At 41.0% G+C, this 24785-nt stretch overlaps 11 protein-coding genes across 11 annotated transcripts; 8 read left to right on the plus strand and 3 right to left on the minus strand. All coding sequences in view use genetic code 12, as the record gives it.

Moving 5' to 3' along the window:
* Positions 1–930: 930 nt before the first annotated feature.
* PICST_32059 (predicted protein) lies at positions 931–1317 on the plus strand (the record flags this gene model as incomplete). The annotated part of the gene is made up of 1 exon (XM_001384739.1): positions 931–1317. The coding sequence occupies one exon, from the start codon at positions 931–933 to the stop codon at positions 1315–1317; it is 387 nt and encodes a 128-aa protein (XP_001384776.2).
* Positions 1318–2438: 1121 nt separating this feature from the next.
* On the plus strand, positions 2439–2924 carry PICST_61082 (predicted protein; the record flags this gene model as incomplete). The annotated part of the gene is made up of 1 exon (XM_001384740.1): positions 2439–2924. One exon carries the CDS (start codon positions 2439–2441, stop codon positions 2922–2924), a length of 486 nt encoding a protein of 161 aa, XP_001384777.1.
* Positions 2925–3529: 605 nt separating this feature from the next.
* On the plus strand, positions 3530–4204 carry PICST_59814 (predicted protein; the record flags this gene model as incomplete). The annotated part of the gene is made up of 2 exons (XM_001384741.1): positions 3530–3983; positions 4047–4204. The coding sequence occupies 2 exons, from the start codon at positions 3530–3532 to the stop codon at positions 4202–4204; spliced, it is 612 nt and encodes a 203-aa protein (XP_001384778.2).
* Positions 4205–4274: 70 nt separating this feature from the next.
* On the minus strand, positions 4275–6242 carry PICST_89595 (predicted protein). The gene is made up of 3 exons (XM_001385084.1): positions 6007–6242; positions 5313–5919; positions 4275–5186 (listed from the first exon to the last, which is right to left on the minus strand). Exons 1-3 carry the CDS (start codon positions 6163–6165, stop codon positions 4441–4443), a joined length of 1512 nt encoding a protein of 503 aa, XP_001385121.2. The 5' UTR covers positions 6166–6242; the 3' UTR covers positions 4275–4440.
* Positions 6243–7247: 1005 nt separating this feature from the next.
* Positions 7248–8675, plus strand: PICST_47494 (predicted protein; the record flags this gene model as incomplete). The annotated part of the gene is made up of 1 exon (XM_001384742.1): positions 7248–8675. A coding segment is annotated over one exon (1428 nt), but the record flags the coding sequence as incomplete, so codon positions are not given.
* Positions 8676–9546: 871 nt separating this feature from the next.
* PICST_67817 (predicted protein) lies at positions 9547–11295 on the plus strand (the record flags this gene model as incomplete). The annotated part of the gene is made up of 1 exon (XM_001384743.1): positions 9547–11295. The coding sequence occupies exon 1, from the start codon at positions 9760–9762 to the stop codon at positions 11293–11295; it is 1536 nt and encodes a 511-aa protein (XP_001384780.2). The 5' UTR covers positions 9547–9759.
* A 1655-nt stretch (positions 11296–12950) lies between these two features.
* Positions 12951–15230, plus strand: PICST_46396 (predicted protein; the record flags this gene model as incomplete). The annotated part of the gene is made up of 2 exons (XM_001384744.1): positions 12951–13235; positions 13320–15230. Coding segments are annotated over 2 exons (2196 nt in total), but the record flags the coding sequence as incomplete, so codon positions are not given.
* A 32-nt stretch (positions 15231–15262) lies between these two features.
* NUP4 (nuclear pore protein) lies at positions 15263–17800 on the minus strand. The gene is made up of 4 exons (XM_001385085.1): positions 17642–17800; positions 17198–17614; positions 16066–17101; positions 15263–15936 (listed from the first exon to the last, which is right to left on the minus strand). Exons 1-4 carry the CDS (start codon positions 17781–17783, stop codon positions 15309–15311), a joined length of 2223 nt encoding a protein of 740 aa, XP_001385122.2. The 5' UTR covers positions 17784–17800; the 3' UTR covers positions 15263–15308.
* Positions 17801–19261: 1461 nt separating this feature from the next.
* Positions 19262–19579, plus strand: PICST_60417 (40S ribosomal protein S25; the record flags this gene model as incomplete). The annotated part of the gene is made up of 1 exon (XM_001384745.1): positions 19262–19579. The coding sequence occupies one exon, from the start codon at positions 19262–19264 to the stop codon at positions 19577–19579; it is 318 nt and encodes a 105-aa protein (XP_001384782.1).
* Positions 19580–20108: 529 nt separating this feature from the next.
* Positions 20109–20603, plus strand: PICST_22565 (predicted protein; the record flags this gene model as incomplete). The annotated part of the gene is made up of 1 exon (XM_001384746.1): positions 20109–20603. A coding segment is annotated over one exon (495 nt), but the record flags the coding sequence as incomplete, so codon positions are not given.
* A 382-nt stretch (positions 20604–20985) lies between these two features.
* PICST_67819 (hypothetical unknown protein) lies at positions 20986–23319 on the minus strand (the record flags this gene model as incomplete). Its single annotated transcript, XM_001385086.1, has 1 exon — positions 20986–23319. One exon carries the CDS (start codon positions 23317–23319, stop codon positions 20986–20988), a length of 2334 nt encoding a protein of 777 aa, XP_001385123.2.
* Between the last annotated feature and the right edge of the window lie 1466 nt (positions 23320–24785).

The raw sequence follows: 24785 nt of genomic DNA on the forward strand, positions 1-24785 counted from the left end.
ATGGTTCACTTGTCGCGGAGACGAGAGCTTCCCATATCGCTGTGGAGGTAGATGCCCTGGGTCATAGTATATACATCGATGTTGACAATATACGTAATAGGGTAAATTCGTACAATATTGAGTAAATTAAGACAATACAGAGTACATTCTGGATACAGCATAGGCTATACACTGGTACGCATCATGAATATACCAAACATCGGCATTTGATTTGTACCATCCTCGTAGCTGACACATATCGAGACGTTACAAGGTAGATTATTAACGTTTAGGGTACAATTCTCCAATGTTAGGGTGCTTCTTTCCAGATAAAGAAAGAAAAACATCCAAAAAGGAATCCCCATCGAATAGCGACCCCATACATATCCATGTACACACAAGAGCAGAGTGTAGTCTACATTTGTTTCATCCAGGGAAACTAAAGGCTGTGGTATGGCCGCGACCCCCTGAACACTAACCTTATTAGGAAGTAGCTACTCCAACCGAACTATTGTTCAAACCTATGACGTATTGACATTTCCTTGTTTACGTGTTCCACCTCGATATGTGTTGTGTGCAAGTCTGACGACACGCATCATTTCCTCATTGCCTATTATTGAGATTTGAGTTTGTACCCCTTGCATTGTTAGCGTTCGTTTGTTGTGTGTACCTGAATATAACCTTCTAATTGTTTTAATAAGACATGTAGGCCACGAATATAATCTTGAAACAGCAACAAAAAAATGTGAAATAGAATGTATATGAGTGTCAAAATATATATAAGACCCTGAACCCATGACTTTTTGATTCTCGAGCTTTGTTGTCTAAGCTACATTCATCTTCTTAGCTCTAACTTCATTTTTCGTCTGTTGAATCACCACAAACCTTCACTTGCATTCCTGACATTTTGTCGCTGACACCCAAAAAATTATTCACGCTCGGCACTTCAACATGTCCATTTCCACAGCTCCATCAGCAAAGAATTTGGTGGTCGACAGCTCTGCCACAGTCCTGACCACACTTTTAACAGGCTCGTTGGTGAATTTGCAACTCGACACAGACGTCAGAGATAACGAAGCTATACTCACAAGTTTCACCACCAGTTTCACAAACTTAGTCGTCGAGAGTGGTGGCTCTAACGAAAATGCCATCGGAAGTTTCAGTGCCAGCTCCGATTTGAACACACTCACACTCAGCACCGATAAGCCAAACATCAAGTCAGGATCCAACTCCAGTTCAACGGGTCTGGCTTTAGCTAGAGGTTCGGGCTTGAGAAGCTTGAAGTTGACCTTGGTTTTGAGCTCGTTGATAGTCACCGCATGTCTAGTTCAGATTTAATTGCCTTTGTTTCACACTTAATGACTTGATGACTTTTTAAAAATATTTGTTACCAGCTATGAATGGCGTTTCATAGCAGCCGGTTTCCGGAACCCCTTAAATGACCCGGCTCCCCTTGTATATGCTTATACTGTCTTAATAATTACATCCTAATTCGTTGATAGACAACTTGCTGTAGTTACGTTGGGTGCGAAAATTCTTAACCCCCTTTTTTTCCAGACTTCACATGAACAGTGATCTGCTTTCCTATTTTCCTTGATTCAGACTATCCCCATAACGAATTGTTTCGTAAACGAGGCGGATTTTTGCATGCTATTTAGCATCGGGCAATTTCCACAATGGGTGCAATATCCTGAAAAGCCCTTGAACGAGGTGGTTTATTGTACCGACTATTTCACTCTACGCACACCAGTGCAAAGGCTCACCTTTGAATCATCTCTGTTGGCACGTTAGATCCATGCCTTCCAAATCTACCCATTACTCGAACAAAGTTGTCTGATCAGGTAACATCTAAACGCTGTTGGGGTGTGCCTGTTCTATGTTCTACTGGCCACTTCTCGCTACCTCTCCAAAATTAGTAAACCCCAGGAAGGTGGTAATTTTCAGATGGCAATAATCCCGCCCCATAGCTGTTTTCTGAAACGGTCACCCAGTTGGGCCATAAACTTCATCTGTCAAAAACGTCTATATACAAATTGGTATTCTTCACATCAGCATCCAGTGGTTGCAATTTGACATATTTTGAATATACACCGATCTAGGTCCGATATTAAGAAATTTCCTTCAGTATTATCTATGACAGCTTCAAGTGCAGAAGGGAAATAAGCATAGGAATTTCTATAAGAAACAGACATTCATTTGAATGCTTTTTATCCCAAGTTCTGCCTAATAAGTACTCCACAGATATTCAAACCGATTGATCCTATATATTACACCAAATTGCTACACGTGAGAGTGTTCACGTGTAGTTTCTGCAGCAGTTTCGATCGATTAAGCAGGCTCTCTTTTTCAAGTTGTAGCAATCCATTCCTCATTAACCTCTAGTCTTTACTTCAAATTCAATTTCTAAATTTCATATTACAGTACTTCTCACATTCATATACATTATCTAATATTTCCTAATGGCCAGACCACATAAAGAATCGGCGTCCGAGTCGGAATCGAACAAATACTCCAACACTTCTTCGACGGGTACAGGGACGAAGTCATCACAGAAGGCAAAGACACAAGCGGCCATTCAAGCACAGCAGCTTTTCCTTTCTAAGCATATCAACTCTAATGGACCCCAAGATCAGCCTAAGATACATCCGTTGGACTTTGAAAAGTTTGATGAAGAAACGCTTGTCAGATACAACAAGAAATATAACTTAAATTTGCCCAATCCTGTGAGCATCAACAATGATATTTTGAATAGTGAAATCGGCAAAAAGACGTATTCCAAACGTAACAAAAGTAGAGCCACATTTGGCGGCATCACCAAACCAGAGATGGCCAATCACTTGAAGACACATTTTATGAACTTGCCTACTAAGGAAAATGAGATTCTCACCAACTTCTTGTATAAGGTGAAGCACCAGGACAACGACTTCAAGTTAACATTCAAGTGAATGGATGCCCTCTCTGTATATTAGCCAGTGTATAATAGAGTATTGATTTTACATACATACAAATGATAAAATGGAATGTAGTTAGCAAATAGTACAATAATTACCATATTGGTAGATAGTCCGCCTATTAAGGTGTATTAAGACAGTGGTTTAAAGCGGGCTGCTATGAGTCAATACTGCATTGGTACCAAACAATATCACATAATATTATGGATATCAATGGCTTTTGTCTTCGTGGAGTACCTCATTTTAGACGATATCTCTATGTCCCTTGGTCGTTTAAATGTTAGTATTACACTAAAAGAAAGCTGATGTAATACCTTGTGAGCTATCCCAATACACTAAAATAACAAAATTTCACTTTACTTAACTAACATCCTTAAAAGATCCTATCTTATTACCTCGTTTAATCTTTACAATCATATCCCATATACCCATTCGTTTCTCTTTTCGTCTTACAACTCCGCATTATTCAGCTTGCGCGTGAAAAAAAACTGAACACCAATATAGCGAATCAAGAATATTTCACACTCTTTCTTTTTCTCTGTCATATCTGTCTTCTTCATCTAACTTCCACCTTCATCGCATATCCACATATACACACCATGGACTCGTCGACTGTCATCTTTGTGGCCACGTTGGCTATAGCGTTCATTTTCTTGAGATGGTTGATCGCTCCCATTCCCCAATCCAACGAGTTTAACATCGCTGAGGCTGCAGGAAATACTTCTACTGGACAAGAATCCAACAACTCTAGCAATGCCAGTAATACAGGCAATGCCAGATCCAGAAGAAGACCGGTCACGGACAGCATGGTCGAGGTTGTGCAGACTATCGCTCCAGGTTTGACGCGTGATCAAATCGTGTTCGACTTATCTAACACAGGATCAGTTGAACTCACCATCAACAGATACATGGAGTTGGGCAACTTGCCCTATCCGCCAAATTCGGCCAGAGGCACCAACTCTGCATCAAGCAACGAAATCCATTCGCAATCTCAATCTCAAGCATCTTCTAGATCTGCTACTGAAGCTACGATGGAATCGAATTCTAGTCCTAGTCCTAGTTCTAAGAGCATTCCAAAGAAATCTATCAACTTGCTTGAAAAGTACAACATCAAAGAAGAGGACTTGGCAGTTGGTGATTCGACATCCTCATCATGGGAGGCTGATAAATCAGAGAGGTCCGTCAGCTTGCACCGTAGAAAACAGGAAATGATTGTCGCTGCCAGAAGAAGATTGGAGGCCCTGTTGAAAAATGAACTTGACTTGTCCCAGTAGAAGCAAACCACAAAAGAACCAGAACAAGCCTTCATGATGTTCACATCCACTGCGACTACGGATAGCTAATAGATTCACCTCACGAGAAGGACCGTTCTCGCTCGTCATATTTCAATGTTGCTAACTGGTATCTAATTCTAACTAAGTACCCCATGGTTAACGTATTGTTAACTTAGTATTCTTATTATCTATCGTTAACTAGCTAACTAATGTTAACAGATAACAAATAGCACTTTCTAGTTATTTACCAATGTAGGCACAACTCTACGCTTGTTCTTGTCCTTGTTGGGCGAGAGCTCTTTCAGCCTCATGAAAAACTTATCTATAGTTCCCATGGAAGGAGCAGCTACATCCGTAGTTTCTTCTTCGGATATTATCTCTACTATTTCAACTTCAGGACTGGTGTCTCCCAGTATCATTTCTACGTCCTTTGCCTCCGATGAGTCGAAATCCGACTTGTAGTCCTCTATTTCCCCCACATCACTGGACAAATGAAGAGCTTTTAGGTTGTTGATAGGAGTCAAGCTTCTTGAATTTGTTGCCACAGGTGTCGGAGGATCAGTGACAGGAACAGTCAAAGGCACACCCTCTGATTTCTCTTCCTTCTTTGCATATCGCTGGCCGAACACATTGTCATCAAACGATATTATCAGACAGAATCCATCAGTTGAACTCACGATGATCTTTGTACCGTCGGAATCCCATTTGAGATCAGTTATGGAACTGTAGTGTAAGTTGGAAACGTAACCCAAAGGCTTGAAATTCTCCGTATCATATATTAGGATCGAGTCGTGGGTTGCAACGGCAAATATCATCTTGTAGGCTAACTTTAGAACTGGACTGGTTGCACTAGGCTCGTATAGAAATGGGTTGAATGCCACGGCAATAGCTGGCTTGTTCAAGTTCGATATCTTGTAGATGGGCGTATGCAAGAGACTGTATCTGGAATACACATAGACAGTGTTGATAGCGGTCGAATCGTCTGTCTTGTTATTGGAGTTATTATTGTTTTTGATATTATTGATGTCAATGTTGGTATTATTAGAAGAATCATACTCGAGATTTTCAGTTGTTGATGTCGTTTCGTCGTTTTGAGTGTTAGGATCACTTTCCAAACCTGCTGGTGTTATTACCAAACTTCCATCTGGTGAAAAGCACAACCTTCTGAAGAAAGATTGCAATGTTTCTGAGTGGTAAAGGTGCTGGTTATTAAATTTTAAGAATCTGTGTGCTAGTTTTATGTCTTCAATCTCGTCCTTCTTCTTATGCTTAACGATTCTGTATACGCAGACGGATCTGTCTGCTGATTGTGTTACTATGTACTGGTCAAGTGGGTCCCAGTAGACACCCTGGATGTAGTGGTTATGGTTCTTGCTCGATGTCACAAGAGTACCAGTGACCTTATCATTGGCATAATCGATATGATACACTCTAGTGATGTTATCCATGGAACCAGTGACCAAATACCGGGAATTTGACGACCAGCATATATCATTGATTTCAGAAGTCGACGATCGGAACTGACACACAGCCTGCCACGACTCCTGAACATCATCATCGTCTTCATCCTCCGCTTCAAAATCCTTCAAGACCCGGTCAGCGAGTTTCCAAAGAATCAACGTTCCATCGTCACCAGCTGTTGCCAATATAGTACCCAAGGGATTAAATCTGACGACATTGACAGCCTGTGTATGTTTTCTCAATGTGCTGAGATACTCTACGCTTGTATTTTGTAGGTTTTGATTTTGATATTGTTGACTTTGTTGAGATTGGCCCCCTTGGTCATGTTGATTTAGGTTTACTTGGTCATGTTTATGGTGCAATTTCCAGACTCGGATATTGTTGTCTCCTCCTCCTGTGACCAATCTAGGAGAAGGGCCAGATGCCGAGGGCTGGAAGTCCACAGAGTAAATGGGCTGATTGTCGTTGTGCCAATGGACGGTTATGGTGGACGCGTTCATGGTACATGTATGTACAGAATTGAGAAATAATGGAATAGATATTCCGTGAACTGAATTGTGAATTTGATTTGAAAAACGTTTGGAAATTCGGTAATGCTAGACGCGTATTGCAATTGTGGAACAAAAAGACTAAAGGGCACAGGAGAATATTTAGACTATGCGAAAATCGATTTTTGAGAGCGAATGAAAATATGCGAACGTGAGCAAAATCACGCTGAAAAATCGGAGGTAATCACAATTGAGAATGCAATTAACGCAATTGGGAATCCATAGCGCCTTGTAGGAGTTCTCAATAGTAGAAGAGCGAAGTGTGTATATTCATAATATATATAGAGGACGTAAAAGCTTTCAAACCACCATATATTTTAGTACCTCTCCACTTTTCATCTCTTTCTGTTTCTCTACTCATTTGCTTTTTTCCTTATCGCCTTGTCTCTATTTCTCCAGGTTGGCTGGCTAAATTTGCGCGCAAACGGCCCCATACTCAACTCGAAACTCATTTTCAAGTTATCTACTTGTATTCTTGTCCTCCTTTTATACTCAATCCTCATTTTCTCCGTCGAGCATTGCCGCAATTGCTGTATTTCATCAAGATGAGCACCTCCTGCTATTCCAGCGATGAGAGCTTTACTATCGTCAACAAAGATGGTAATATCATTTCCACTGACGAAGACTACGCCAGCGACGACTACAATTCCGACTATCACAATTCTGAAAACGACCTCGAGTTGCCGCTTGAGGAATCGCAGACAACACTGCATTATATTTTCCAGATTCCTCGTATGGATGTCTCGAGCACTAAATCGCTTTTTGTGAAACCGGCTACTGCCATAGAGGTTCCTATAGTGTCTGACGAAGAAGATTCTAACGAGACAGAAGTGGAACATCCAGAGGAGAAGGTAGAAACTGAAAAAGAACTTGCTGAAGATATTCCAAGAGATTCAAATTCTGAAAAGTCTGAAATTCCACTTGAGATTCCAAAAGCAACTGAAGAACAAGTTCCTTTCCCAAGTTTAAACCCCGTAGAACATGGTCAGTTTCAAAATAGCTCTACGAATGATACATTACAGACCCTGAACGACCTTGACCTGTACTACGAGGCTTATGCTCAACAGTATATAGATTTCATGTCACAGAACCCTACAACTTATCATGTTGTAACTCATTTCAAGTCCTTGTTAACTAACAACGGATTCAAATATATTCGGGAAAATGAGCCCTTCACTGCTGATGAACCCGGCTTTTATTTTACTTCCAAAGACGACTCAACTCTTGTTGCATTCGTTGTTGGTGGAAAATGGGAACCTATTAGGGGTAGTTGTTTCATAGGAAGCCACTGTGATGCATTGAGTGTCAAGATTAACCCTGGAGGTCTGATAAGAAAAGGTGCAGAAGACTACTCTCTTTTAGGAGTAGCTCCATACTCAGGAAGCTTGAACGAATTATGGTTGAACAGAGATCTCGGCTTGGCGGGATCGCTTTTGGTTAAAGATCCAGCTTCTGGAAAATTGGCTCGTAAATTGATCAATTCTGCTCCTCATCCAATTGGCTTCATACCCCAATTGGCTCCGCATTTTGGAATCGAAAAGAAGTACAACAAACAGACAGAAATGGTTCCCATTGTCGCGTATTCGTCAGATAAGGATCTTGTCCCAACGGATGAAGAAAAGTCATCGCATCTTTACTCAAAGTACCCTTTGTCCTTGTTACGTTACATCACCACGTTATCAGGATACTCACTTTCTTCCATAGTACAAATGGACTTGGATCTTGTAGACGTTCAACCTGCTGCTAGAGGCGGTCTTGGTAGAGAGTTCATCTATTCTTCGAGCTTAGACGATAGATTATGCTCATTTGATTCTGTCTATGGTCTCATAGAATTCAGCCAATCCTTCTATGGCTCTGAGGATATTAACGAATACAACGGATTGAGTGGTATATACTTGGCTAATCATGAGGAAATTGGCAGTGCAACTAGAACAGGAGCTGCAGGTGGTTTCTTGCTTGATTCGTTGAAGTCTATCGTAGGTTCTCGTTACAGAACAAACAATGCGGAGAGATTACTAGAGTTGACTAATAATTCCGTGTTATTATCGACTGATGTCACCCATGCATTGAACCCAAACTTCAAGGATGTATATCTTGACAAGAACTTCCCTCTTCCCAACACTGGCCCTAGTATTAAATTTGACTCTAATGGCCATGTGTTGAGTGATTCCTTTGCCTATCAGTTCTTGTCGTCGATTATTCAAAAGCACGTTCCTGAAATTAAGTTACAACATTTTCATATTAGAAACGACAGTAGATCCGGTGGCACTATCGGACCGATTATGAGTAATGCTAGTAGAGGTTTGAATGGTGCCAAGTTGATTATTGACGTTGGATTGCCTATTCTCAGCATGCACTCCATTAGAAGTATCATGGGCTACAAAGATGCCGGTATTGGTGTGAGATTCTTCAAGCAAGTGCTCAGTAATTGGCAGGACGAAGTAGCACACTTGGATATTTAGAAAGCATAGAACCAAATATAAAAATTATCAATAAGTGTTACGGCTGCAATAACAGTAAGATTACTTTAAAAAAAAACGACAACTGCAGGACTCGAACCTGCGCGGGCATAGCCCAAAAGATTTCAAGTCTTTCTCCTTAACCGCTCGGACAAGTTGCCTAATTCTGCAGGAAACTTCATAAACAACTGAACATGTTTTTATAAAATCACGTTTTATGTCACGTGATCACTTTTCATGAATTTTGCAAAATTTTGATCCGTCGGGGTTTCCTCTCTGTTGGCCCATACTACATTGGGTGATAATGGCCTTTGTCTCTAGGATCTAGCTGTTTATATGGTTATTAAGTTCAGTGTATGCCACTATGTTAAAAAAATGCCAAATTAGTATGCTCAATGTATGCCACTACGTCAAAAAAAAAGCTAATTTAAAGCTAATTTGGCTGAAGCTCGATTAGATATTAAATGTATTGTTGGGTTTAAGATGTAGTATGTATCGATTGAAGCAATTTGCAGCTGGGTGATAAGGCATGGCCACAGTACGGAATCAGTTTTGTAGAATACAAATTAATATTTCTTTGCTGCGTAGTATGTGCAGCTTAAAAGCAAGACAATAAACATAGAAGAACAACAAACTAATAAAATAACCTAGTCACTGAAGCTGGTACGTTTGGGCACCCACTTGTACTTTGTTAATTTGTATCAATTTGTACGAATGTTCATCTTAGCAGCTTTTTCTACAGTTGGGTTCAGTGCTTCGATTGGAACCACGTGACTTGAGTCAGTAAAATTTTTTCTAGAATGTTATAGAACTGGGTTACAATTTGAGTGAAGATGATCCTCGAAGAATTATTCATTCTAAAATTTAACCATTTTGAAGGCTTGTGGCACGTCTATAGTTAGAAACACATTGCGCTTGTAAAGAATACAGCAATCTCGATCTGAGATAGAAAGAAAGAAAAGATTCCACAACGAAAAAATTGTTCTTATCTGAGATTCTGAGATTAGCATTCATTAGATTTTCAGTTACCTTTCATAGACGAAAACAATTACATTAAGCATTCCACAGCAGCAAATCACTAACAATAATGCCAAAGTACAATCCATTTGCCACTGCGTCAATGCTGCTTGCTGCCAGAAACTTTAGCAGGGCCACGAGACCAAACTTAAAAGGTTCTTTTAATGTTCCTTCCAGAGTGATGAGCAGAAACCATTACCAAATCAGAGGTTTCCACGCTTCGCTTGCTAGAGCGATAGATTTTGATCCCTATAAGGTTCTTGGCGTGGACAAGTCAGCTGACCAGAAGGATATCAAGAAGGCATACTACACGTTGGTGAAGAAATACCACCCGGATGTGAACAAGGAGAAGGATGCGGAGAAGAGGTTTCACAAGATCCAGGAGTCATACGAGTTGTTGAGTGATAAGGACAAGAGAGCTCAGTATGACCAGTTTGGCTCTGCAGCTTTTGATGCCAACGGAAATGCCAATCCATTTGCTGGAGGTCAGAACCCTTTTGCCAGTGGTAACCCCTTTGGAGGTGCTGGTGGACGGGGAGGAAATCCATTTGGAGGAATGGGCTTCGATTTTGAGGATTTGTTCAAAGAAGCATTCACAGGTGGTGGCAAATCGGGTGGTGGAAGAGGTTCTTTTGTTACTGAACATGTTGGAGATAATATCGAAGTGTTGAAGTCTATCTCGTTCAAGGAGTCTATATTCGGTACTAAGGTACAAGTTAACTATAAGGCTGTTGATACCTGTAATACATGTCAGGGAAGTGGCTTGAAGACGGGAAAGAAGAAGTCGACCTGCCCTACGTGTCATGGCACTGGCCAAAGTACTCACATCTTAGGTGGCTTTCATATGTCTTCTACCTGTAGCACTTGTCACGGGTCTGGGGTTACCATTCCCAAGCTGGACGAGTGTGGAAGTTGTCACGGGCACGGTGTTCAGGAAATCCCTAAGTCTACAAGTGTAGAATTGCCTTGTGGAATCAGTGATGGCACCAGATTGAGAGTTCCTGGAGCTGGTGATGCTCCATTTGTCACCAAGGATCCATACAATCAGACCAGAAACGGTGATTTGATCATCAGAGTCAATGTAGCTAAAGATCCTAAGTTTTCCAGAATCAACAATAACATTGTTGTAACAGAAGACATATTGATGACGACTGCTGCTTTGGGAGGTGAAATTGTGGTTCCCACTATCGATGGCCAGAACATCAAGCTCAAGATCCGTCCAGGTGTGCAGAATGGCAGAAAGTTAACCATTCCAGAAAAGGGTGTACCGATCAACAGAAACATGAACAACAGAGGAGACTTGGAAGTGGTTTTGAATGTCAAGACGCTTATTCCTGAAACTCCTATCCAGACAGCTTTGTTGGAGGCTTTGGCTGATGCATACAACGACAAAAATGCCAAACGTACAGATGCCCACTGGAAGTTAGATTTGGATGACGACAACAAGAAGGTTGACGAGACTTACGATGAGAGCGATTTGAATCCATCCAAGTTGAACAGGATAGGCAAATTCTTGGGCAAATTTTTCAACATGGACAACGGAGCCAAGGAAAAGGGCAAACAACAGGATAGTAATAATAATAATAATAATAGTAATAGCAAGTGAACGTGCACAGGTTGAAACACGGAACTGTAAATAGGACATTATTGTAAATAGTTTGTACATAGTTAGAACTACAACCTGATACCTGTCTGAGAGAAGTCTAGATATTTTAAGTAAATTGCATCTGTTGAGAAAATGAATGCAAATTGATTTGCCTATTGTGCTGATAGTGCAAATTGCAAATATTTGGCAATTGAGTAGTTCATTGAGAGATGAGTAGAAATGAATCCGTACTGTTATATTTGTTGCAGCCAAATACATAACCCGAATTAATGTGCAACAAATGAGGAAGCAGGCAAGAAATAGTGGCCCAGAATCTATTAATCTCCAATCAACGCGTTGCCATTGATCTAAAGCCGGAGGCTCCAAGCGAGAATTCCACCACAATGAAATAGTAATATCTACATGCTAGATTTCTAGCACAGAATCGGCAATTGAGTCTAATCTCGGCCAGGTCTGGAACCAATTTTCCAGAAACGGAAGATATGCTGGTCGCGAAAAAATCGCGAACATGTGCAGATTCTATAGACAAACAGAGACAAAAGCAAAACAACGCGCCTCGAAAAAATTGTATCATAAAGACTTCGCAGACGTGAAGGATGTAAAATTTTCAGGAAATGTCATGGTGATGGACTAAATTACGGTGAGTCGGGGAAACTCGGTAGGGTGATCCAGTTGAGCTCTGGGCCAGAGCGGTTGGATATTGAGATCAAATCGTAGATATATCTATTATACTGGGCAGCCGGTTGAAGAAAGACTGAGACATCGCTTCTCATTTCTTCACTTCGTAAGCACTTGGCACGAAGACCATCTCAGTCGTATTCGCTAAACTGTACGACAAAACGGTACGGTTTGAGTATGTTGGTTGTCGCCTTATGTTTCCTTTCATCTTTCCAGTATACTGAAGATAATCCGTTCCGAATTAGCCAGCGGCCTATTTCAACCGCGTGAAACGTAACGCAAAGAAGAATGTGGAGTTGTATTTGTGGTATTTGCTATTTCAGCACCTTATTTTTATTTCGTTTTTCGTGTCGTGTAAAGAGCACAATGGCGATTGCAGGAGTACCTTTCGATGCCTTCTCATTTTATTATATATATAGTGAGCTGAGCATATTCAAGACAATTAGACCAAGGTCTACATGCCGCGTCTAGATTCGACTTTCTTTAGTATCCTCCTCTTTCTATAGTTCTACAGTTGGACCAAAGCTAGTTCACAATCTACTACTGTCACAGCTGAAGAGAGTTGCGTGATATATCTGTGGAAAGTAAATAGACGATCGCTCTTTCATGGAAGTCGAAATTGACAGAACCCAATAACTGACCCTTCGACTCCAATCAACCTTCCACAACAACTATACCACGGCTCTAACTCTGTTAAAGAGAAGAATATTGCTCCCACAAAAATCGTCATCGTGTTATATGAAACACTTTCACTCGCTAGCCCATAGTCCGTCACTCGTTAGATAATCGTATTCTTCAGGATCTTTTCGTCCTAATAGGCAACGACAACTATCAAAATATAAAAACAAAGCATCTTATTTCACTTCAAAAAAGACATAGATACACATATCATATACTCTATTATGATGACTGTCAAGAAAGATATAGCACTTCCGCCGGTAAGTGAAGCTGACCTTGAAGAAATAGATTTTTCCACCTCTAGAAATAGCAAGTCGCTCTCTGCAATGGTGGCTGCTAAAAAGTCTATCAATAACAGTCATACACCTTCTCCGTTACAACAGCAAGTACTTGCAAGATCTCCATCCATCAGCAGCAATAATTCCAACCACTCCACGACAAGTTCTTCTCAGGCGCAATTTGTAATCCTGTTGGATAAGACTCCCCAGAACTTGACTCCTACGCAGAGATTACAATTGCGCAAACTGCAACTTAACAACAGCATCTCTAAGTTCAAATCAGACGACACAAATATCAGTTTGCCAGTTAACCGATCCATACATCAATCCAAATCATTGTCTCGCACGGCCAATCGTGCGAATAATGTCGATGTCGTTATCGATGATCAGGATGAAGAAATCGACGTTGCAGACGTTCAGTTTCTGATGGCTCTCTTTAATGCTCCGCTTTCGCAACAATTTACTTCTATCAGCCACCGTGAAAAGTTTCTCTTTGATAACACCGAAAGAAAGTCGTCTTTGACCAATAGCGATTCAACAAGATCTTCGTCAATTCTCAGTCAGGATAGTTTTAACGAAACCAGCTCGTCTGTGTCAGACTATGAGGATGTCTCGTTTGCATTCTACAAGAGTGTCAATAGTTCGTTTTCGAGTCTTGAGTTCAGCTCCATCTCTAGAGACGCTCAGGAATTGACCCTCTTGTTCAATAAGGATGAGTCCGTTCAGATCGCCGAAGAATCAGCATGCCGTCAACAGATGTTGAATAGCTTCAGAAAAGTCCCCAGTCCACAAACTTCAACTGCCTCACCCAATCCCCTTCAATCTTATTCCTCTTCCAGACCTCTTGCTAGGAATCATTCCGTTTCCCGGCCTCAAGCACCAAGGCAGAACCTACCACCACTTCCTCCTTCTCAGTCACAGGTAGGGCGTTCCTCTTCGGTTTCCAAGTACTACACTTTTACCAGACCTACATGGTTACCTCCAAAATCATCATACGACAAACGTAAGCATCAAAAAGAATCTGAAGATATTCTTCTAAATGCAATGAAGATAGAAGCAGAGCAACTGCGCAAGAAATTGATTCAATTACAAACAATCAAGAAGCAAAAACTCAAGGACTTGAAGGTTTGGGAAGCATTGACAGCTCTCCCAACAATGGAAGATTACGAGGAAAAATTATCATCAGTGAAAAGTTTCGATGGTATGTATTGGAGAGGAATCCCAGAAAGTGTTAGAGGAAAGGTTTGGTGGAGAAACTTGAACTCCAAATTCAAATTCTATCCCAACGGAAAAAAGGATGCTCACATGAACAAGTTCAATGTCCAATTTTGCGAATACTACTTCCAAATGTACGACAGTGTTGTATTACCAAATGTGAAGCAATTGGAAAAGCTTGCACGCGAACACAACCAGATGAAGGTAATCGTGGATCAGTATGAAGGTCATGGTGTAAGAACTGTGAAGCGTTCACTTTATTTGGATGCAAAATCAGCCGAAACAAAGGCAGCTCAAAAACTCAAAACACTTCAAAACATACACATCAGTGATTGCAACAACATGAAGTTGTCCACCTTGAAGTCCTTATACGATACAATTACAACAGATTTGTTAGATGTGTACCCGGATTTGAATCATTTCCAAAACTTTGACATTATTCAGAAATTGACCAAGATTATTACTTGTTTTGTATTGTATTTACACCAAAATTCTGGCTCTCAGGATGACAACATCACCAAGTTCTATTTCGCAGGTTTGAAAAACTTGGTGGCTGTCTTCCAATTCAACTTCAAGAATACTTACAAGACATTTGTCACTATCTGTCAATTTTTCGACGACCATATTCCAAGTTTGCTATTGAACTTGAGAGTCCTTGAAGATAAAGCTGCGCAGGCCCTTTTATTGGATTCTTTCTCCAATTTGTATCTCAATGCTTTTGAGCAACATTTTATGAAGAACTTGGAGAGATTGTATATTCACTTTAAGGTTGTTCATTTGAAACCAATCGACTACTTACCTAATTTGATATTGGGTTTGTTTACCGACCTTCTTAATTTCGAACTTTCCAATCACATTCTTGATATTTATGTTTTTGAATGTGGAAAGTTTGACGAATTTGTTACAAGACTTATTTTAGGTTTCTTCACGCAAATAGGACACAAATTGTACGGTTCAAGAGACGAAATTTTGAAGACACTTAAGGGCCTCGATTTCAAAGTCGATGGTAACGACGATATTTATAGATATTTCAACGTTGGTTATGAACACGATTTTATAGAAACTATCAGATCTGTTAAGATATAGATGGTGCAGACATTAATATAGTTACGTTTTTTCATGTACAGTTAATTTATAATACAAAATTATCTAATAATCAGGCACCTACAGCTTATTATCATCCAAATGCTTCAAAAGATCCGCACCATCACTTGGTGTCTTCACTTTTAGCACATAAGTCTCGATCTTGGAAGTATCAAGAGGGTTAACAGTTGGAATACGCACCATTGAACCATTTCCGATCTGCGTATATGTCATATCCTTGGAAATAGCTATGTTCAACAATACTCTTAATCCGCCATCAGCTCTAATCAACACTCTTGATTTCTGTGTCTCTTTGTTTTTCAATACTTTTAAATCACCAACTCCCTTGTTGACGTATGGATTTTCCTTCGAGCTTGGATCGAACAACATCAACTTGGCACGCTTAGTATATAGAGTATCTTCTAATTCTTCTCCAGACACACTTTCCACTTTTTCAGAACCTAATTGAGCAACCGGAGCAAAGTCTCCTCCTGTCTCTTCTTCCTGCACTTTATCATCATCCTTGTCGGTATCCTTGGACTCAGAAGTAGTAGATTCTACAGAAAATGCATTAGTTGCCGAAGAGTTTCCGAATACTGACGACCCGTTAGTGGAACCAAGCGTGAATGCTGGTTTCGCGGAAGAGTCTGATCCCGAACTAGCTGTTGGGTTAAACGAAAACAGGAAGGCCGGTTTAGTGGAAGTTTCACTGTTTGAAGAAGTACCAAAACTTCCTGAACTCTTCTCTTTATCGTCTTTCTTGGTTTGCGAAAAGTTGAAGGTGGATGTAGATGACCCAAAATTAAATGTAGGTTCTTCCGAGCTATTTCCAGCAGACTTATTGTCGCCACCATTCTTTTGGCCAAAACCAAAGGTATTGCCATTGTTGGAACCGAATGACAAGGTCGTTGATGGCTTTACTTCGTTTTTCTTTTCAGAAATGGCTGAACCGAACGAGAACGGAGATGGTTGAGAATCATTCTTCTCGGAAGTGGCAGATCCGAAAGAGAACGAAGCTGGTTTAGAATCAGTTTTCTTTTCAGAAGAAACTGGTGGATTAAAACTGAACAATGGCTTGGGTTGTTCGGCCCTATTTTCGGTATCAGTTGGGTTAAAACTAGACAACGGTTTGGTATGTTCTGCATTCTTTTCGCCATTGGTATTTGATATTCCAAATGAAAATGTTGGTTTTGTCTCGTCTTTCTTTGCAGATGCTGTAATAGCAGAAGATCCGAATAATGTAGTAGGTTGCAGTTGACCAAATGAAAATGCTTGGTTAGGTTCGGCTGTAGCCGCAGTTGTAGAATTAAAGGCGAAATGCTTTTGGGTTTCCTTCTTTTCTTCACTGGAAGTCAGTGTGTGCGAAAATCCTGGCTTGTCGTTGTCTTTGTTTTCTACTGAAGCCGAACCAAATGAAAATGGAACGAGCACTGGGTCTTTCTTCTCAGTGGAAGCAGTAGAGTTGGTAGTTGGAGTAAAGGAAAATGCAGGTTTGGGTTCATCTGGTTTCGGCTCTTCAAGCTTCTTTTCTTCTGATTTAGCAGCATCGTTTGTAGTTCCGAAGTTGAAAAGACTATTTGCTGGTTTATCAGAAGGGAGCTTGAACACAGCGTCCTTGATTGGCTTGTTGAAAGTGAAGGTAGGACCCTTGATTTCGATCTCAGACTCGGAGTCAGAATCATCCCTTTCGTTCTTTTTGGCAAGTTTCTTGGGATCGAATGTAAATGGGGAGCTCTTTGTGGTTGGATTGGCTGTCAATGTGAACTTGGGTCCTTCCACCTTGACATCGTCTTCAGAGTCAGAGTCGGAGTCAGATTCTACTTGTATAGGTTCTTCCTTCTTTTCTTGAACAACTGGAATAATCGGCTTTGAAGCTGTTGGAATTGGAGGAACTACAGCTGTAAATTTTGAAACGGAAGGAGCTACAGTTGGCTTGAATTTGAATAATCCGTTGGTTCCAGTAGTATTACTGGTAGTTGCCGAATTGGCAGATGTGGAAGAGAGTCCCGTGAATGATGGGATGGTCGTATTGGACTCTGTAGTTGATGAAGAAATGTACTCTGCTTCAATGTCCTTGTAGTACTGGATATACTTATTAAGCAACGGAGTGAAGTTCGCTACGGTTCCCTCTGTGTTCTTGCTAGCAAGGGTCAGTACCAACTTGTTGTTCAATGCCTTTATTTTGTTGTTTTTAACAGCCTCAGCAGGAGAAGAGGAAGTTGATGAATTTGTTGTTGAACTTGAAGTTGTCGATGCTGTCGACTTCGATAGCTTGAATGGATTGGCTGGTTCAGATGTGGAAGAGCCATTCAAGCCAGCAAAGGCTGGCTTTCCACTTACAGGAACTGATGGAGTTGAAGATGCTGAAGATGCTGAAGATGCCGATGCTCCGAATATAGAAGTCGAGTTTCCACCGATGTTTCTTCTCTTTGGTTGTATGATTTTTCGCTTGGCCATCACTTCAGCAGAAGCCTTGAAGACTTGAGGCTCATCGTCATCATCTCTTTCGTTGAAGTTATCCTTCGTGATCTGATCGGTAGCGCCTCTTTTCGACATTCTGATGTGTGGATTGGATGAACAAAAGAAACTGGGCTAAAAGACAATCCTGTGTTGCGATATTCTATTAATTGTACTACGGAATTGAATAGAATTCATCTCACGAAATTTATTAGCAGACACGGGCCCATACCGCAGTATTTAACAAATACATATATGTGTGAGAAGTAGTATTCCAGTAACGAAGCCCACTGTCTGTGTTCAATATGAATGAACATGCTTAATCGCTGAGCTGTTACCGATCTGTCCGCAGTACGAATGATTATGTTGTAGTTGGACAACAGCCTATGAGCCAAATCTCCAAGCTGTTTCAAATCTGTATGGTGGGTAAGTAGCGCAAACAACTCGAAGTTAAAAACATTTAATAGTGAATGCAGCGAACAGTTAAATTCAGTTTCTTAGTTAAGAAATCAACTAAGGAGTAATAAGATACTTGAGCTAAATGGGTTTGAATTATGTACATATATAAGAAATTCTCCCTTCTATCATATCTCTGCGAACTCTTACTAGCTGTATGAATATATTGTAATTCAAGGTGAGAAAGACTAAGATCATTTGGAGATTCTGGAAACACTGGAGGCTATTATTGAAAAGTTTAATTGTATCAATTGTATATTCTGTCATCCATACTCTTCCATGTCCATGAGCATCGTAATCTGGTCCGTGATCCATACTTCTATGGCTGCAATCTTCCATGCATCTGCAGAATGTGTTTGCACCCAATTTTGAGAACTTGTCAGGGCTGAGCCCTAAGATCTCTTTAAAACACCTGACTAAAGTACTGCGTGTAGTCGTCTGAGTTCTACTCTCACATAGCGTCAAAACTGTGCGCACAGCTCCTTCACTACTCGGGGGGAAGAGATATCATTTTCATCACATGACTAGTATCCTGTACACGTCTTTTGCCATAGTGAGGACGAAAATTTTTTATTAGTGGTCTACTTAACAATATTTGCTGAAACTCTTCTTCTTTTCCTTTTTGGTCTACAGTACGAATCGTCAAATAAGTATGTTATAACAAGAAGATGGATAGAACGAGTTAGACTTTGAGCACCAACTTTGCAGCCAATAATGACAATAGGATACACGAGTAGTGATGAACAAGTTAAAGAAAATTTCAAAGATAGAGATGGACATCAAATTTTCAAATGCCATTGAAATTGAGATATAGAAGAGTCATTGAAAATTTTGACAACATTAACAACCAAATCATAGAGTATGGAAGCGATGAGAAGATTTACAACTAGCCCTGTCGTTGAAGAAAAGACATACTTCACGGCAGTTAAGATCAAAGATACTACGATAAGCGGATATCTGTAATGCAGATATGAGATTTTTTCACTAAGATAATTTCAGTTTTTTCAACAATAAAAAATTCGTATGGTTACGAAATATAAATCGACATTGCTGCTAGTTAATGTGTTGCATCGTGTTTTCCGTTCTCCAGTTGTGATGAACTAGTACTAACAATATTTAGAATGGCTCCAAAGGTTCAACAAACTAAGGCTGCTAAGGCCGCTGCCGCTTTAGCCGGTGGTAAGAAGGGTAAAAAGAAGTGGAATAAGGGTAAGGTTAAGGACAAGGCCCAGCACGTTGTCATCTTGGACCAGGACAAATACGACAGAATCTTGAAGGATGTCCCAACTTACAAGTTCGTTTCTGTCTCCGTCTTGGTTGATAGACTTAAGATCGGTGGTTCCGTTGCCAGAGTTGCCTTGAGACAATTGGAAGACGACGGTATCATTGCTCCAGTCTTGAAGCACTCCAAGCAAGCCATCTACACCAAGGTCGAATAAATTCATTAATATCTTATCTAAGTAACTCTTGGCCAGGTTTGGTCAATAATAAAGCATAATGGAAAAACATCACTACATTCTTATTTTAGGTTGTCTTATTTAGTATTTAATGAATTTACAAATGTACAAATACGTTCAGAAGTGAATATTGTAATCTTGATCTGAAGATACAAACAGATATTAATTAATGTTCATCGTCTGTAATGCAGAGCGATACTGTGGTATACTTTAAGAAATGTATCTCGGCGTGGTAGCCCAATTCAACTCATTTCGCACTCGCTAATAAAATAGCTCAATGCAATTTTATATACAATTTTTGTATGAGAGTGAGTATTCAGACCTGAACTTTCGTTCCATTCTTGTTCATTCGCTTTCTTTATGAACTAGTTGACTCTCTTGGACTGATTGGGGCCATAGTATCTACTGTCTCTTACAGCTGTGGATAGTATTGCTTGTGGTTTGGGACATGTATAGAACAGTTAGTAGAGGTTCCTTCTATGGAACACTCTCAGTAAAAGCTTCAACTCCTATCTATAGACGAAATTTCATAAGCTTACCCTTCTCCAATGAGCAAGAACAGTCGCATAAAGTCTCCAAGTTGATAAGTGCCAAAGAACTGGTAATATTTGACGTAATTTCAGACGTTCAGAGCTACAAGCAGTTCATTCCGTTCTTGGAGGATTCTTTTGTAACAGAAAGAGATGGAAATGGATATGCTTCTGAAGCCGGACTACAGGTTGGTTGGAAACAGTATGATGAGAGATTTGTGTGCAAGCTAACATGTACTCCCCATCAGTCTGTCATTGCTGAAAGTATCACCACTTCAGTATTCGATAGTCTCTATACTGAATGGAGACTTACACCAGTCAAATCTAGAATTACCCATAGTGGGGATTTGACCAATTGCGAGTTGACCTTGAAGTATAAGTTCAAAAACCCCTTGTATAACACCGTCAGCTCTATGTTCGCGGATCAGGTCACGAGCATTATGATCAAAGCATTTGAAACCAGAGTTCGCCAGGTGATATTTCAGAAAAGTAGCTTGGAAGCGAAATCGAAAATAGCATTAGACAAATGATAGACACATTCATAGCATAATACATGTATATAGTTTTTACACATAGTTAATAGGCCATACGAGATATATTGAGAATCACTATAAAAAGCGAATCGTGTATTCAAACCAGGAATGAGACAAATTCATATCGAAGCTCTATAAGTATCTAAGCAGGGGATAAAGCGAACGGATGGCTAACCAGTAAATAGTAATGTTTATAGTTTCAAAGAATAGATGCGACCTTTCCTTACCCTAACCAATAAAACCCAAATGTATAAAAAACTTCAACTTGAAGCGAATTGAAACAAAAATATAGGATGCAAATATATAGAAAGTGTGAAAGCTACAGTCATACGTCCTTTGGAATCAATCCATGGGCGCCAACCACGTACTCCTTCAAGAAGTGGTTGGTGACTTTCGTTAACGCAGAATCGGGTAGGTTGAAGCCATTGATTTCTTTGAAGGAAAAGCTTCTGTTTTTTCTGAATCCGGAGGTGGATTCGTTGGTGGAGTTTTGTGAAGAGACAGTCGAACTTAAGCTGATCAAACTGGTAGTGCTGCTGGAAATCGACAACTCTCCGTTGTATTTGATGTTCTTGAGGTATGCAAAATTCAATGGGGACAAGGTTGTGGGTTTGACAAGCGACTTACTAGTCCAAGAATCCTCCATGGTTAATGGCTTGATGCATCTGAGACAGTTTCTGTAGTACTTTCTCTTGCTTTGCACCTTTTCCAAAGGAGGCTGCCATTTTTGGTCTTCCAAGCTTCTTCGAATAGAAGTGAGCTTCTTCGGTTTTTGAGAAGATGAACTTGTTCTGCGACTCGTTTTACGGCTTCGATTAGAAGTAGATGGTACACCAGGTACATTTCCTTCATCGTCAATACTATCGACAACTTCGTCTTCTTCATACTCGTCCTCTTCATCTGTTTGGTGTAAATCACTCAAGTTTTGAATGTCATCTTCGTCCTCGTAGTCGATCCGGTAGCCCGCTTCGTTTGCAGCTTTAATCACCGTACTAGCAAACGAGCTGTTGTTACTACCTGTACTAGGTACACCAACGGGCAGAGAAGTAGTGTTAGCTCTGGTTCTTTGTGTGGCTCTAGTTGCTGTTCTAGAGGAAGAAGTCTGGTTTCTCGATCTAGTCATGACTTCGTAAATCTCCTCGTCGTAGTCGTCTTCATCGTATTCATATGTTGAATTGACAGCAGACTCGTCTTCGTACTCAGATTCATTGTATAAGGTGAAGTTAGGAGACGAGTTCGATCTGGCGATTTCTAAGTTGGAGAAACGAGAATTATCAGTAGAAGCTATGGTATACGATTGAGTACCAGAGAACCCAGTAGGGTCTATGAAAGTACGTGAAGCTGAAGCAGCTGAAGCCTGAATTGTTGTGGATTGAGTCAGAGACACAGACAACTTGGACTTCAACTTCGAGAGCTTGTCCCTGAATCTACTGTTAGGATCGGACTGTGAACGCAATCTGAAACCACGGGACGAGTTCTGGCTGTTCTGAGAAGCAGCCGCTGATTGTTTCGATTGTTGAATCAAGGCTTGGTACTGAGCTTCGTAATTAGCAGCTTCGTCGCCGTTTCTATCGCGTCTTCTTCTACGAGGTACGGTTCTATATCTGGGCAACTCACGCTCGTTCAAGTCAAGAGCGATGTCTTTACCAATGCCAATAGCCATGTTCCATTCGATCAAATCCTTAGTTGTAGGAAAGTAGACGAGGATTTGTTCGCTTTCGATACGTAATCTCAAGACATTGGGCCGTTTCCTGTAGTCTGTAGCCAAACCAACACGAGCATGCTGCAATGAGTACGATCTGATCAACTTCTTGCTATTGCTGTTCTTCTTACTATCTTCAGCGGTTCCAATCAAGTTCAACCGCTGGCACATCTTATAGAACTGCAAGTCTCCATCCGTTGTGTGGTGACTCTCGACGTTTCGCAACTCCTCGGGATCGAACTCGTTACGAGTGCGATCTCCACCATGTAAAGTGACAGGTCTGAATGCTAAGAGATGGTTCTCCAAAGTGCTGGGAACAGCGTAGAACGACAACTGGGTAGAGTTCAACTCCATTATGACCGATTTCCACGATCTTGTAGGTGAAGGCTCATATGGCGTGAGCCATTCCAATTTGCGCGAGACTATACCTAGCTTGTATACCGAAGGCGTGTAGGTGGGCAACTGCTCATCTACACTGTGAGGTCTCAAGCTGATTGGGAAACGGGGACAGCCACCTGGAGGAAGCGTGCTGTAATGCGGAGGATGAACGGGAAAGGGTTCGATAAGCTGTAGGAAGCTATCCTGGTGAGATGTGAAATGCTTTGTTTTTTTCAGGACTACCTGGTTTGGTATTTGCTGACTTATCTGGAAGTTGTTGAGGTCGTTATTTACTTTCGTGAAGGTTGAGGTGGATATCAGGGACGGCGTTGGTGGAGTGTCTGGACGGGAACCCAGATCACTAGCGTTGCTATTGATGTCCTCATCGGAAGTGCTGGAAGCCTGTTTGATAGGGCTCTGAGCACGGGAACTGGACTGGCTATTTGAAGAAGACAGTGTCGTCGGGGACAAGTCTGAAGATGAGGTTGTGGACGACAACAAGGTCTTGTCCTTGGTGTCGGAATAGAGAACCGAGGGAGCCAACGGCTCGACCATACTACAGCCAGCTACGGAAAGCATGGTGAGCGGACATGCACTGATAATGGAAGGAAAAGTAGAGCAGCTGAAGCCTAATACCAGAAAGAAGGTGAAATGGAAAATGGAAAATGGAAAATGAAAGTGGACTATAGGAAAAGTGAGTTCAAATTCAGTTCGAGAATCAGCACCAGATGAATTTTGGCCAGGCTATGAAATTTTAAGTATTTAAATTTAGGGTGTTCAATTTTAATTTTGTGAGGTGCAAAATAGTGAGATCTGTTGCTAATGGGAGTCGCTTCAGATACGGAAGAAGGTTGAGGATGCACCTGAAGATGAGGCTCTTTGCTAGCGTTAACTATGAGACAAACAGGTGCGGAAGAGGGCAGGCGATTTGCGGAAGTGCTGCCGATCTAGGTGCGATTCCAATTACCGCGGAGGCGTAGTCCAGAAGGGTGCGAACAGATGGAGAACGCGATGGAGAGTATCAATCCAACAAACAGCTACAGTCAAAGAGGAGATGTGAACTCCTCAACAGCTGGTGCGTGGTTCACGATGAGTTCGACGGTCTCCAACAGCTTTGTTATGGCTACCTGATGGAAAAAGAAATCAACCACCAACCGAAAAGGGGTAGGAAATTTCACGGGATCCGTGCGATGCGATAAGATAGGGGAAGAGCACAAACTCGTGGACGAAGGGAAGTCTTGTGCGGATAGTGAATGTGATTGGAGTGTACGAAATAGGAGACTATTGCAAATGTGAATCAGCAACAGGTGGAGTAGTGGTGGATAGTGGAAGAAAGCAGTACAGTATATGGACGTATTTCACCGTGGTGTATCCAAATATTATAGCAGTGTATTATGCAAATTTCTATTCAAATATTCTAATAGGGCAATCTGCTGCTGTATCGTCGTGTTCACTATTCTCAGAATAGAGCAGTCTATCTGGCGGTCTAAACAAAGGAATATGCACTAGTTCAGGATGGTGCTACAACAAAGACCAAATACTGGAAACGACATCCAGGGTCAATCTTCTCTAGCGAATCCTGTCATATATGTATATTTAGGCACCCCAGCCTCTGTCATAATCATGAGACATTGTCTACATATAACGTAATAGCCTGGCACGCAATCATTTTGTGCAGTGCAAAAACCATCTGGCTGTAGCCTGTTGCGTCTTCCCAGCTTACCCGAGCTCTTTTCCTTTCATAGCCGTTCCAGTGCTTACAGAGTACGGGGATCGACTTTGAACTCAATAGGAGGAGGCTTCTGTTCCAGTTCAGCCAATCATAGCTGTGCAGCCGGTCCAAGCCGCTTGCAGCCGTTTCTATACATGACTGCGATAAATGGCTTCTCGCCGGGTATAGCCTTTAAGCCTTCCAGCCAATTAGCTCTTTTTGTCCTCTTTATCTATCTCCATTCCCATGTCATCATTTCACATCTGGCCTTTGTCATCTAGCCCCGTTCTGCCTTTAAGTGGCTATTGGTTCGTAATAATTTACGAAGCTATGT

Source organism: Scheffersomyces stipitis, chromosome 5 (assembly GCF_000209165.1).
Source record: "Scheffersomyces stipitis CBS 6054 chromosome 5, complete sequence".
NCBI lineage: Eukaryota > Fungi > Ascomycota > Pichiomycetes > Serinales > Debaryomycetaceae > Scheffersomyces > Scheffersomyces stipitis.